The 12868-nt window shown below is 47.9% G+C and overlaps 1 protein-coding gene across 10 annotated transcripts in view; it reads left to right on the plus strand.

Moving 5' to 3' along the window:
* Positions 1 to 9159, plus strand: part of PXYLP1 (2-phosphoxylose phosphatase 1) — a 68105-nt gene extending 58946 nt beyond the window's left edge. For all 10 annotated transcript variants that reach the window (XM_027091549.1, XM_027091548.1, XM_027091550.1 and 7 more), the window contains 2 exons: positions 1951 to 2090; positions 6785 to 9159. In XM_027091549.1, the coding sequence (XP_026947350.1) occupies positions 1951 to 2090; positions 6785 to 7722 (1078 nt within the window). In that variant the 3' untranslated portion in view covers positions 7723 to 9159. The remainder of the gene's footprint in view (positions 1 to 1950; positions 2091 to 6784) is intronic.
* Positions 9160 to 12868: the final 3709 nt, after the last annotated feature.

Genomic DNA, 12868 nt, shown 5'->3' on the forward strand with positions numbered 1-12868 from the left:
CAGGGGACAGACTTCAGCTGCTCAGCCTGGGGCCCGTCTGTCTCCTGCCTCAGGGTCTGGTCATTCAGATCCAGGACAGGCCCAGGGACTCAGGTTACCTGGTCCTCTTCCTGATTAAAAGTCTTTTGTTATTCTCTTCCGTAAGTGAAGTTTTTCTTCCACGAATCGTCATCTTTCCATATCAAAAACGAGTTTCCATGAATACAGTTAGATATTAATGCACCATTAAGGAGTCAGATTCCCTGAAAACTTTCAGTAGTGAAATTTCATTTCTAAAACTGGTAGCAAAGCTTTTCTTAGCTCCTCAAACATCACCAACCTGAAATAATGGCCCGGAGTAGAACATTTGACTCCTGTTGATGGATAGCCTTTGTTTATGTGGCCTCATCATCAGTCTGGACATTTTATTTCACAGTTTGCCAATATTTATGTGTTTTAGCCTCAGGGAGAATAACACATTCTCTGTTTTTATGGAAAGCCATAATGCCCTCTAGCAATCCAGGGTGATTTATTAGACTATATATTGTATGTCAGGATTAGCATCCTCTAATTTTAAAACATATTTCTGGAATGGATTTTTTTTTTAGCTTTATGTTTTTGAAAGATGAACCCATTTTGGCAGCCATTGTAAAACACTGCCAGAGTTAATTAGGCTCTCAGACAGCGGGGGTCTGCCGTTAAACAATTTATCTTTGCTTCTTTCCGTGCTGATTTAGTTTAGTCAGGAACTACTCTATCCGTCCACCTCTGTTCAGCTGGAAATGTATAAACGTTCACAGGCCATTTCATTATTTAAAGAAAAGGTGTGTGTACTCATAGGTCATCTCATTATTCAGAGAAAATGTGTATATGTTCATGGGTCATCTCATTATTCAGGGAAATTGTGTATATATTCATGGGCCATTTCATTATTCAGGGAAATTGTGTCTTAGTGACTAGAACAATAAATCTTGATTTACCATGTGTACTTCATGGCAGAAATGTAAGTAATGTCAGATCTCATGAATAACCTGGTGTGTTGTTTTGTTTTTTCACTATTCGTCCCCACCCCACATGCAGTGAGATACCATATGTGCAAATTGCGTAGTGAGCTGTGGAGATCTGGGTTATCTTAATCAGTTAATTTTCTTCACAGGAGATTTTCCAGAGGTCACATAAGTTAGGGATTAAGGGTTACCCCAGTGAAGGTCGGGATGCATTTTCTAGGAGGAAGAGGCAGCATGTGGAAAGTCTTGGAAGCATGAAAGAACAGGTGTGCAGGGCCCACAGAAGGCAGATGCTGTGCGTGGCCAGAGCACGGCATTAGGGAGCCCTGGGCCTCAACGTGAGGCAGGGCCAGAGTAGACTGACGGCTGTGCGTGGCTTCTTGGGAAGGTGGCACCGTGGAAGAGCAGTGACAGTCGGGGTTGCCTTCTACGTCGACCTCACTGGCTGTGGAGGAGGCAAGATGTGACTGCAGGCAGGCCAAGGAGGGGCCCATGCCATCCAGACAGAGGCTGACTGAGGCAGACCCTGCTCAGGGATGCAGGGATACAGGAGAGAGGGGCAGAGAAGCCCAGGAGGACACATGTGCAGGGCGCAGGGGAGGGAGAAATTGAGGAGGACCCGCAGCCTCAGCTTGGCTGCCTCGGGTCTGGGGGTTGGTGGCCTCCTGGAGGGGGGGACAGGAGTGGGGCGGCCTGGGGAACCGGGTGGATGAGGTCAATGCTGACTCCCACGGTGCTGAGGATGATGGGCACTTGGGTGGAGGGCGGGGTCTCGGGCTGGCCTTTCGGAGTGGGGATTTTATGTGTAGGTGGCAGCGGGCAGGTAATCTTGAAACTGGACTGTACTATTATCGTGAGTGAAAAAGGTCTTGGCTCACTTGGGATCCTGCTTGCTGAGGCTGAAATCGTCACGGACGGTTTTGGAGCACGCTAACCACTAACTCTCTCTGTGTTGCCTCTTTAGGAAACCGTATCACCCTAAACTGGAGGCTTTCGTGAGTCACATGTCCAAGGGATCTGGAGCCTCTTTCGAAAGCCCCCTGCACTCCCTGCCTCTTTATCCCAGCCACCAGCTGTGTGAGATGGGAGAGCTCACACAGACAGGTATGTGGGGCTGCCCCTCCCCGACTCAGTCTCCCACCCGCTCTTGTATTGGGCGGACTCGTGTATCCGGGCCTCCTGGGAAAGACGCTGTGGGTGCAGGGGTGAGTAGGGCCAGCACCTCAAGCAACTGTGTGCTCACCAAGGTATCTGATTCAACATGTGATTTCTAAATATTAAAAATAACCTTTTGGGCTTCCCTGGTGGCGCAGTGGTTAAGAGTCCGCCTGCTGATGCAGGGGACACGGGTTCGTGCCCCAGTCCGGGAAGATCCCACATGCTGCAGAGCGGCTGGGCCCGTGAGCCATGGCCGCTGAGCCTGCATGTCCGGAGCCTGTGCTCCACAACGCGAGAGGCCAAAACAGTAAGGGCCCCGCAACCCAAAAAAAAAAAAAAAAAAAAAAAAAAACCTTTTTTCTTATTACAAAAACTATATATGTTCATGGAAGAGAAAGCAGGAAAGACAATTAAGCAAAAGGAAGAAAATTTAAAGCACTCATAATCCCACCAAAGAAATGAATAATCTTTCTTCCTGTGTTTATATCTGCATGCACTCGTGGGCGTGCACACACACACACACTCATTCTCACAGGTGGTATCTTCCTAAACACTGTTTTGTAACCTACTTTTTCACTTAACAATATGTTGAGATCATCTTTCCCTATCAATAAATGTTCATCAACAACGTCGTTTCTGACAGCTTCATATTATTCCACTATGAATGGGCCATGACTCATGTAACCAGTCCCATGTTCTTAGCTACTTCAGACAAAAGAGCTGAAAGGTTTCAATGCAGCAGATCTCAGGGAGACACGCATGTGGCAGAGCCCCACTAAGCATGGCGTTTGTCTGGCTTGTGTGTGCCTCACAGAAACCCATCTCTCCCTCCGCAGCCCTGTTCATACGGTTGTGCTGCCAGTTCACTGTCAGCGTAGGTTGGTGATTAACAGTGGGGTCACCTTTGTCGGTACGAGAAGGAACTGGTGGTCCCCTAAGAGGTTCCAGCTTCCTACTTCCTTAGTCTGGGACCTTAAAGGACTTCTGTGTGGCCACCAGCCTTTCTGGAGGAATCAAGGCGACCGATTGGCCACGTTCTGTTTCTTGATCCACCAGCATCTTAGGACCTCAGCTTTGATGGAAGGAAGGTCTCTGTCCTGTACTTGGCCCTGTTGGTTTCGCCATGTTTTGAAAGCCATTATTATTGGGGATACAGAGTGACAGAGTGGGGCGAGCTTAAGTCTCTGGAGGACAAGCCTTGAATAAGGAGTTTTGTCAAAAGCTTTGGCTAATTACTTCACGTGCACAAGCTCTGCATTAGTTTAAAACAGGAGTTCTCCTCCTACCAGACCCAGCACCCCCTTTTATTAACAAGTGTTTTGTGGTGCTCCCTGAACTATCCTGAAGTGAAATTCGAGTATAACTTTTCTATATACATAATTTTAAAAAACAGTTATGTCAGGCACCCTAATTGTAATACGAAGTAGAAACAACAGGAAACTAATTTACTATATAATTCTGTATATCTCAGTATAAACGCCTGAGCGCACCTTTGTTAGAAAATAGGATGAAATGATCAATTGCTTGCACTTCAGTGTAGATTGAAGTGTGTCACAGCTACAAATGCAGACTGATCAAGGGATGTGTATTGGTGACTCTGCTACTACGTGTCAGGACATGATTTTTTTGACAAGTTGTGATCAGAACAAAAGACACGTGTCCCTTAATTTATATTGCATTTCTGGAAAATTCAGTGGACGTTAATGTTATGCAAAATGGTTTTGTGTTTACAGACACAAACAACCAGATTTGAGATTGAAGTATTTAAACAGGGTTTTCACATGAGGGAATGTCTTATACATTCAAAAGTTACGTGGAACAGAAAACAGTTCCTTGTGAAGACTGTCTGGCCCTTGGACCCCACCCACGAGGGATCGGGGAACGTACTTCCGCATATTATCATGACAACCCAAACCCTCCCTGAGGGCAGAACCGTGCTTGTCTAGAACACTGATTGCAAGTAATAGAAACCAACTCAAGCGGAAAAAGGACATTTATTATAAAGATTCAGGGTGACTCACAGACTCTTAAGGGCAAGAATATGACCAGAACTCCAGAGACTGGTACCAGCAATAAAGAAGCTGTCTGTCCCTACCTCTGTGGTTTTGCTGTGTGTCTGTCAACAGAGACAGTCCTAGCCACGTGTAGAGATGAATTTACACGTTCAAGTTCCTGAGGGAACCTGACGGGGTCCTTGAGGGTCAGTGTCCGTCAGCTGGCTAGGAAGTCAGGGTAACTGCATCGAGCAGCTATTCCTTCTAACCTTTCTTCCCCATTGACCTGTGATCATCATCGTTTTCTAAATTAGTATTACCCTAGAAATCATTTTTGCGGTTTTTTGCTCCTGTTCCCGCGTTCTCTTTGAGTGGTCACTTTTATCTTCTATTTGAAATTTCACATCGCTGTTAGAATCATCATGTAAGTGGCACACTTTGGGCACCGCACAGGAGCTGTGTAAGATGCGACTGATTATAAGTGCCTACTCTGTCCCAGATGCTTTGGCAGCTGCCGCATGTAGGGAAGGGGCGGTGGCTGGATGACTGAGGTGCTGTCCTAAAGGAACCTGCAGCTGCAGTGGTACAGCGCATGGAGACCCCTGAGGGTGTTGCTGCGAGTCGCAGGCTCTTACAGAGTAAACACGGGTTTTGGAGTAGACAGACCTGTGAAACGGGGCTCATAACATCTTCCCGACAGCGCTGGTGGCAAGCTGCAGTAGACAGCATGTGTAAAGCGCCCAGCACGGTGCTAGCATATGCTAGGCTCAATGTATGCAGCTGTTGCCTTAGCGGTCCAGCAGCCTGTGCAAACAGGAGGGAATGATTAATTGGACCTCTGGGGAGCGGGGGAGGAGGAGGGAGACAGAGAAGGTAGTATTGGAGCCAGGATGAGGATTTCACTGGGAAGAGAAAGGGAAGGGCGTGAACAGAGGCATGAAGATGCAGGCCGTGTTTGGAGAGAAGGAGAAGCCCCGAATGGTAGTGTTTCTGCAGGAACTTGTAGGGAGGAGGGGACGTGAGCACAAGGTTGGGCCGGGGCAGGGGCTGGAGTTCTGCTTGGCCACGTCTTAACTGTGAATGGCTTGGGCCTCAGTTTCCTCACCTGTAAAATAAGGAAAAGGGGGATAATGATAATATGCCTTCTTTGCTGGGTTTTCGTGAGGATTAAAGGAGAAAGGCTGGCACACAGTAAGCGCGCCAACCTTAACGTACATAGCCTCAGGAAACAGGGTAGGCCCAGAGGGGAACGGGGGCAGACACACATTCTGGATGTTTGTCACTCATGGCTGGTCCCTTTATGCGGGTCATTGGGAAATGCGAAGACCTGCCCCAGCCCAGATCTCTCAGGGGATTCTGCTGTCAATACTCTTCATTCAAAGTAGGACCTACACATCCTTCTTTTTTTTTTTTTCCTGAGCTATTCCCCTTCCTGGGCCAACACCGTTCCCTCTGTCTCACGCATTTCAGCCTGAAGTCCTCTCATCTTTGTGGTGGGGCTTTTCAAACCATTCGGGCATCTGAATAAGTGGCATTACTGGTCATAGGGCCTGCTTGTGATTGACACTCTCGGAGAATGCAGACCTTGCACTGAAATTCCATCCCAACATCCTGTTGGCTGCAGGGTGAGCTTGCTTTCATCTTGGACCACCTTCTCCTGCTCGAAGATAAGACTTTTGCAGTTTTTTCCTTTTTTTTTTTCAAGATACTATACTGTGGTATAGTTCCTGTGTGTAGTTCGAAACTATGACAACTAAAGGGTAAACTTAAAATTCACGCTCCTACCCATGTTCCACCTCCCCCGCCCCATGTCTGTGCCCCTATCATCCCCAGGTAACCATTGTGCATCCTCGCAAAATTTTCTGTGCAAAACACAGACAGCTGCCAATACACGTTCTTATTTCCCCCTCATTTTTATTTAAAAGCAGCATAATAAACATACTGTTCTGCAGTTTGCTTTTTTTTTTTCCCCCAAATATTCTGAGTATCTGGGTGATCATTCCAGATCCATACAGAGATAGTATCCTTGCTGATGAGCAGGTAAAGCCCTAGCAGGATTGGGCAGAATGTACCCAGAAGGTGAGCAGAGAGCCTTCAGCTGGGACAGTAGGGAGGATGGTGTGAAGGAGGGGACGTCCCCAGGGTGAGGGGACTAGGCAGCCAGCAAGTGACTTGTTCTCCTTGCCTGACAGATTTCCATGAACTCCCCGGGCACACTGAGGAATGATTTGTCCCAGCGCAGGAGGGAGAAAGCTCTCCTTAGGCCCCTGCCAGTTACCTCCTAGACGTCCACCAGTGTGATGGTTCCTACCCTCTGAGCCCCGCCAGTCACATCCCTCCTCCAGGGGAGGGACCAGTCAGAAGGGAGGAATCAAGGCAGATAAAGGGTCCTTGTGCTTCCCAGAAAGGCGTGGGTCCAGAGGACCGGGCCCCGCTCTGCTCGTCCCTTTGTGGATAACCCTGAGGGGCTCCTTTGGCACGCTGACGTGAGCCCGTTCTCGGGGCTTCCACGCACTGGGGGCCAGGCTCGAGGACGTAATCGTTCGCCGTCTAAAGCATTCCAGAGTTGGACGGGCCTCGACTCCGCGTGCTGTTCCTTCTGCTAAGCTGGTAGCAAGGCAAGCGTGTGGCACTCTTGTGTTTCAGGGGTTGTGCAGCATCTGCAGAATGGCCAGCTGCTGAGGGACGTCTACCTGAAGAAACACAGACTCCTGCCCAGTGACTGGTCCACAGAGCAGCTTCGCTTAGAGACCACTGGCAAAAGCCGGACGCTGCAGAGTGGGCTGGCTCTGCTTTATGGCTTTCTCCCAGATTTTGACTGGAAGAAGATTTATTTCCGGCACCAGCCCAGCGCTCTGTTCTGCTCCGGGAACTGCTACTGCCCGCTGAGGAACCAGTACCTAGAAAAGGAGCAGCGTCGGCAGTACCTGTTGCGTCTGAAAAACAGGCAGCTGGAGAGGACCTACGAGGAGATGGCCAGGATCGTGGACACCTCCACCAAGCAGCTCCGGGCCGCCAACCCCATAGACGCCATGCTCTGCCTCTTCTGCCACAACGTCAGCTTCCCCTGCACCAGGAATGGCTGTGTTAACATGGAGCACTTCAAGGTGATCAAGAGGCATCAGATAGAGGACGAGAGCGAGAGGCGGGAGAAGAAACTGTATCTGGGGTACGCGCTCCTGGGCGCCCACCCCATCTTGAACCAGACCGTGGGCCGCATGCGGCGCGCGGCAGAGGGCCGGAAGGAAGAGCTCTTTGCTCTCTCCTCTGCTCACGACGTCACTCTGGCCCCGATTCTCAGTGCCTTGGGCCTTACAGAAGCCAGGTTCCCGAGGTTCGCGGCCAGGTTGATCTTTGAGCTCTGGCAAGACAGAGAGAAGCCCGGCGAGCACTCCGTCCGGATTCTCTACGACGGTGTCGATGTCACGTTCCACACCTCGTTCTGCCAGGATCACCACAAGCGGTCTCCCAAGCCCATGTGCCCCCTCGAAAACTTCGTCCGCTTTGTCAAAAGGGACATGTTCATGGCCCTGGGTAGTGGTAGCACTAATTATTTTGACGCGTGTCACAGGGAAGGATCCTAAAAGGTACGTGGTGCGGCGCTAACAGAATCTATGCCAATACAGAGGGATGGGAAAGGTCCACTTCTAGTTCTTTTGGTTGCTAAGGGTACAAGGTGATTTTTAAAGGCCGGAAATCATGCTTGGGGGCCACATAGATTTAGGGTTGAACAGTGACTATGTTGCTGTAATTGGGTACTTGAGTTACTTGGTACACAATGGCCAGTTCACAGAGAAAGGAAGGTACTTTATCATAGCCAGACTTTGCTTAGGATGCCAGAACAATGCGGCAGTACCCAAAGCTGCCAGTCCACATATGTGTTCTTCTGATCTGCCTTGGTACTGTATGATGGAACCAGCAAACCTCAGCCAGAAGCTTCTTCATCTGGGACAGTCTTACCTTGTCCTTGTTCAGTGAACAATTTCCTGAAGTGATTTATCTAAAATAGGAGTAGGCAAACTTTTTCTGTAAAGGGCCAAATAGTAAATATTGTAGACCTTGTGGAGTCAAAGGCCACATACAGCATCTGTCACAGCTACTCGATTCTGCTCTTGTAACTTGAAGGCAGCGACAGACAGCATGTGAATGAATAAGCATGGCTGTGTTCCTAGGCCGCACAGAACAGGCACTGGGCCAGGTGTGGCCCGAGGGCTGTAGTTTGCTGATCCCTGTTCTAAAAGCTAGGCTCTACTACAATTGCACTTGCAGCACTTTGCGAGAGAACCAGTTGCATACCCAGAATTATTCAGTGGTGCCTCCAGTAACTTCTGCTAGAAACACAGAATCTGGTCTGTATCCGACATTATAACACAACTTGAGGGGAAATAAACATTGAGTCAAAATGAATCATAGAAAAATTATTAGAATATTCCTTGATGTTCATGATGATTATGGTATAAGATAGTTCTGAGTATGTCTTAAATATTTGTCTGCTGTAGTCTATTTGCTGTACATGCTGAAATTTTTGTATTCCATTTAGTATTTTTATAGTCTAGGGAAATATTTTCTAAGACGAGTTTTAGATGTGCTCTGATTCCTCTGAAATATTCAGTTTACTGTATCTGCCTGGGGGTTAGAAGGGAGCCAGAAGCTGAATTCAGGCACTTTCTTCCAGTAAAACTAATTATGGCTCATTGCCTTCGACGAGCAGTAGAATTGGATCGATTTTTAAACCATTTTCGTGTTTCAAATGGTACATTGAATTGAGTTTTAAATAAGTTTTTGGAAGAAGTTTGTTACTAGATAAATAATCTTTATAAGGTATTTTATATATTAGAAGCAATTATAATTAAGTCTGTGATTTCTGACTAAAATGGTGCTAGTTCTGTGCAAAGAAATATAAAGTGAGATTCCCCGATGTCGCTGGTATTCCAGCCTTTTCTGTTTGGTTTTTGTCCAGTGTTGCATTTGACTACATCCGTTTCTATTAATAAATTTTTGAAGATTACTCGTACACACAACTCATGGTTTGTACCTGTAAGTCACTCTGTTTCCTTTCAAGTGAGTTCATATGTTTTTTTAATTTATCTTTTTTTTAATAAACAAAAGCATTTTAAATTAGAAAGCTCTACAGCAGGGGTCCCCAACCCCCAGGCCACGGACCACAGCCTGTTAGGAACTGGCCGCACAGCAGGAGGTGAGCTGCGGGAAGGCGAGTGAAGCTTCCCCTGCCGCTCCCCATGGCTCCCCATCGCTCACATGACCGCCTGCACCATCCCCCATCCCCCCACCCTGTCCGTGGAAAAACTGTCTTCCACGAAACCAGTCTCTGGTGCTAAAAAGGTTGGGGACCGCTGCTCTACAGTACATGTGGGTAAGGGAGTGCCAGGCCCCAGCCTAGTGTGGCCAGCCACAGGCCAAGCTGGGCCCTCAGGGGTGATGGGAAGGGACAGCAGTCCTGCACTGGGCCACAGAGGGGCTGCAGCTTCCTTCTCTGACAGCAGCATCAGGGCTCGGTGGCCAAGAGGATGTGTCACAGCTGGTGGCCTTGGACTGGGTGAAAACTTATCCCCAGAGCTGCTTTTTTTTTTTTTTTTTTTGTGGTACGCGGGCCTCTCACTGTTGTGGCCTCTCCCGTTGCGGAGCACAGGCTCCGGACACGCAGGCTCAGTGGCCATGGCTCACAGGCCTAGCCGCTCCGCAGCATGTGGGATCTTCCCGGACCGGGGCACGAACTCGTGTCCCCTGCATCGGCAGGCGGACTCCCAACCACTGCGCCACCAGGGAAACCCCCCAGAGCTGCTTTTATTGCTGAAAATTGTGTGTTATCTCTCGAGTATTTAAAGCCTAAGCAGGTTTTGTTGTTGTTGTTCCCACTCACAATCTATCTGAATCAGAACTGCTACACACAGCTTGAAGATTTAAAAATAAAGGTGAATCAGAAGATGTTTTAAAAGTCAGTTCGCAACATCTGTTGGTAAAGGTGGATATTTTGCATAAGAGCCAACATTAAAAGTGTAGATAGAGGTTTTGCCTCCCAAGACATTGGGTATGCATGGCATTAAAGTATCCTCCTCAATATCAACTTCTGAGACATTTCATTTCCATAAACAAACACGGAGCACCCAGCTGAGGTTTCCTTTAACAATATGTCTTTTAGATATATTTCTCATTAAGCTCCTTCCCATAACAGTATATCTTGGAGAGTTCCACATTGAGAGAGGGTGGTGGGGCAGAGGAGAGAGAGAGAGAGAGAAAGGGAGAGGGAGAGAGAGAGACGGTGGGGGGGAGGGGGGAAGAGAGAGAGAGGGAGAGAAGGGGGGGGAGAGGGGGGAGAGAGGGGGAGGGGGAGAGAGAGAGAGGAAGACAGGAGAGAGAAAGAGCGAGAGGGAGAGAGAGGGAGAAAGAGAGGAGGGGGGAGAGAGAGAGGAGAGAGTTAGAGAAAGAAGGAAGGAAGAAAGAAAGAGGGAAAGAAAGAAAGAAAAAGGAAAAGAAAGAAAAAGAAAGAGAGAAAAGAAAGAAGGAAAGGAAGGAAGAAAGGGAAGGAAGGAGAAAGAAAGGTGGGCAGCTCTGGGCAGCTCTTTTATAGCTATAGGCATAATTCATGATTTCATGATATAGATGAGACATATTTTTAAATTTTCATTAAAAATGCATGAAATTAAAATGTAACACCAAGGTACTAACATAGGACTACAAGGCTTTTGAGGTACACGGAACAAAGTAGAGAGACCAGCAATTGTATGTGTTGATTAATATGAGTAGAGTACATATTCTTTCTCTAAATTCACTTAGAAATAGAAATGAAGAACTGAAATGAAGAACTGAAGAACAGCAATCCTTAATTGCTGTTAAGCCTATTTGAGGGTCTTTGTAGCTATAGCAGAATTAGATGTTTGAAAGATTTGAGTGATTCCTTTTTTCTAGAACTCACAGAGACTGACACGGGATAGGCAGGGATGCTTCCGTTTCTCTGAATCTTTAGAAAGCCTTCTGGACAGGTGGAGCAGTCTAAGCGTGTTTAAACACAACATAAGTAGAAAGCGGAAGACAGCTGGGGTTCACGCTGCAGGCCGCGTTGATCGGGGCTCACTCAGAGCTCTGGCCCGGGCGCCAGTTAGCTCCCATTGCTCGAGGCCCCTGAACTGAGCGCTGGGTTGCACCCTGGAGACCAGTGCCTGCCCAGTGGCCAGCTCAGGCCTGACACTTCATCAGAGCGTCCGGTCAGGCCTTCCGGACCTGTGAAGCCCTACAGCCAGCTGAGAGTGGCGTTGATGAGAAGGTATCCCCGGGACAGCTCCTCCCAGGGCTGCAGAACCCCTCACAGAGGGGTGGCCTGAGGCCTGGCTTCTGGAGAACTCAGTAGTAAAGGCAATATTTTGGGGGTCCTGCAACCCTCGGGGAGGGCCACCCCACAAGCATCTCTCTATCAATCTAACCCTCCGAGGGAGGTCCTATTACTCCTAATTCAATGAGGAAACAGTCTCGTCAGGGTGAAGTCACTTTTCGAAGGAAGAGTCAAAGTGCAGATTCTAACCCAAGTTTACATGACATCAGTGAAACTTACAGCACATGGACTGTGACACACCGTGTCAGAGGCTTTCCCGCACTCATTTAATCCTCCCAATAACCCTACAATATACCATATTTGCTGGCGAGTATCAGTGAGTACTAAAATATAGTGGGATTACAACAGCTATAAATTTAAATCTAAATGGTTAGGAGAATATTCCAACTCTGCTTCTGACCAAAAACTGGTTACAGTTTTTGTTAAGAAAAAACTACTTACATGAATAATTTTACAAATGCATTTTTGCAGTGATGTTATATTATACTCAGCCACTAGGGGGCAGCATCAAATATAATTGTTAGACTTCGTGACCCAGTCTTCCATTTGTAAAGGAGGTAGGTATTTCGGGAAATGTTTTAATAGGGTGACCAGCTGTCCTGGTTTGCCTGGGACTGAGGAGTTTCCCAGGATGTGGGAGTTTCAGTGCTAAAAGTGGGCAAGTTCCAGGCAAACAGGGACAAGTTGGCTACCCTAGTGTTACATGAGACACGCATTAGGTGGTACTGTCATTTCCACTTTTATAGAAAAAGGGAAGTGTGATGGAGTGAATTCTCTGAAGTTTCACACAGCTAGCTGTATGCAGCAGAGCTGAGGCTCAAAGCTGTCGTCCATTAACCCAAAGGCCCATGTTCTTAAGCAGAATATGATTACGCATCTCTGAACCATCCAGGACTGTTTGGTCACATGCAACAGAAAACTGTCTACAGTGATTAAGCAAATAAAGCCTTCAGTGGCTTTATTTCTCCAGTGGCTCCACCATGTCATCAGGAACCCAGGCTGCTATCTACATCTTACTGGCCAGAATGGGGTCCCGTAAGCCACTGCCACTGCAGAAAAGTCTAGGAAAGGGAGTATTTTTATTGGGCACATTGCTGTCTCAAGCAAATCAGGCCTTCTTAATAAGGAAGAAGGGGGAAAGTGGATACTGGTTAGAGAACAAGCAGTGACTGTCACACTCTCCAAAGCCACCCCTTAGAACTGAAGTGTGGCGGATGCTATACCCTCCCCAGATTCCCCACTTCAGGACTTCTTTCCCCAGTGGCTGGGAGTGTGCAGGCTGGCAGTGCCTCTTTCCCAGGCAGCCACACCCACTGACTGGGCAGGGCAGGGATTGAAAGACCTAGGGACAACCCTGAAGGGCCATCCCAGCTTTGGTGCTC

This window comes from Aethalodelphis obliquidens, unplaced genomic scaffold (genome assembly GCF_003676395.1).
Source record: "Aethalodelphis obliquidens isolate GAN/ISIS:26980383/991018 unplaced genomic scaffold, ASM367639v1 scaffold72, whole genome shotgun sequence".
In the NCBI taxonomy this organism is placed as follows: Eukaryota; Metazoa; Chordata; class Mammalia; order Artiodactyla; family Delphinidae; genus Aethalodelphis; species Aethalodelphis obliquidens.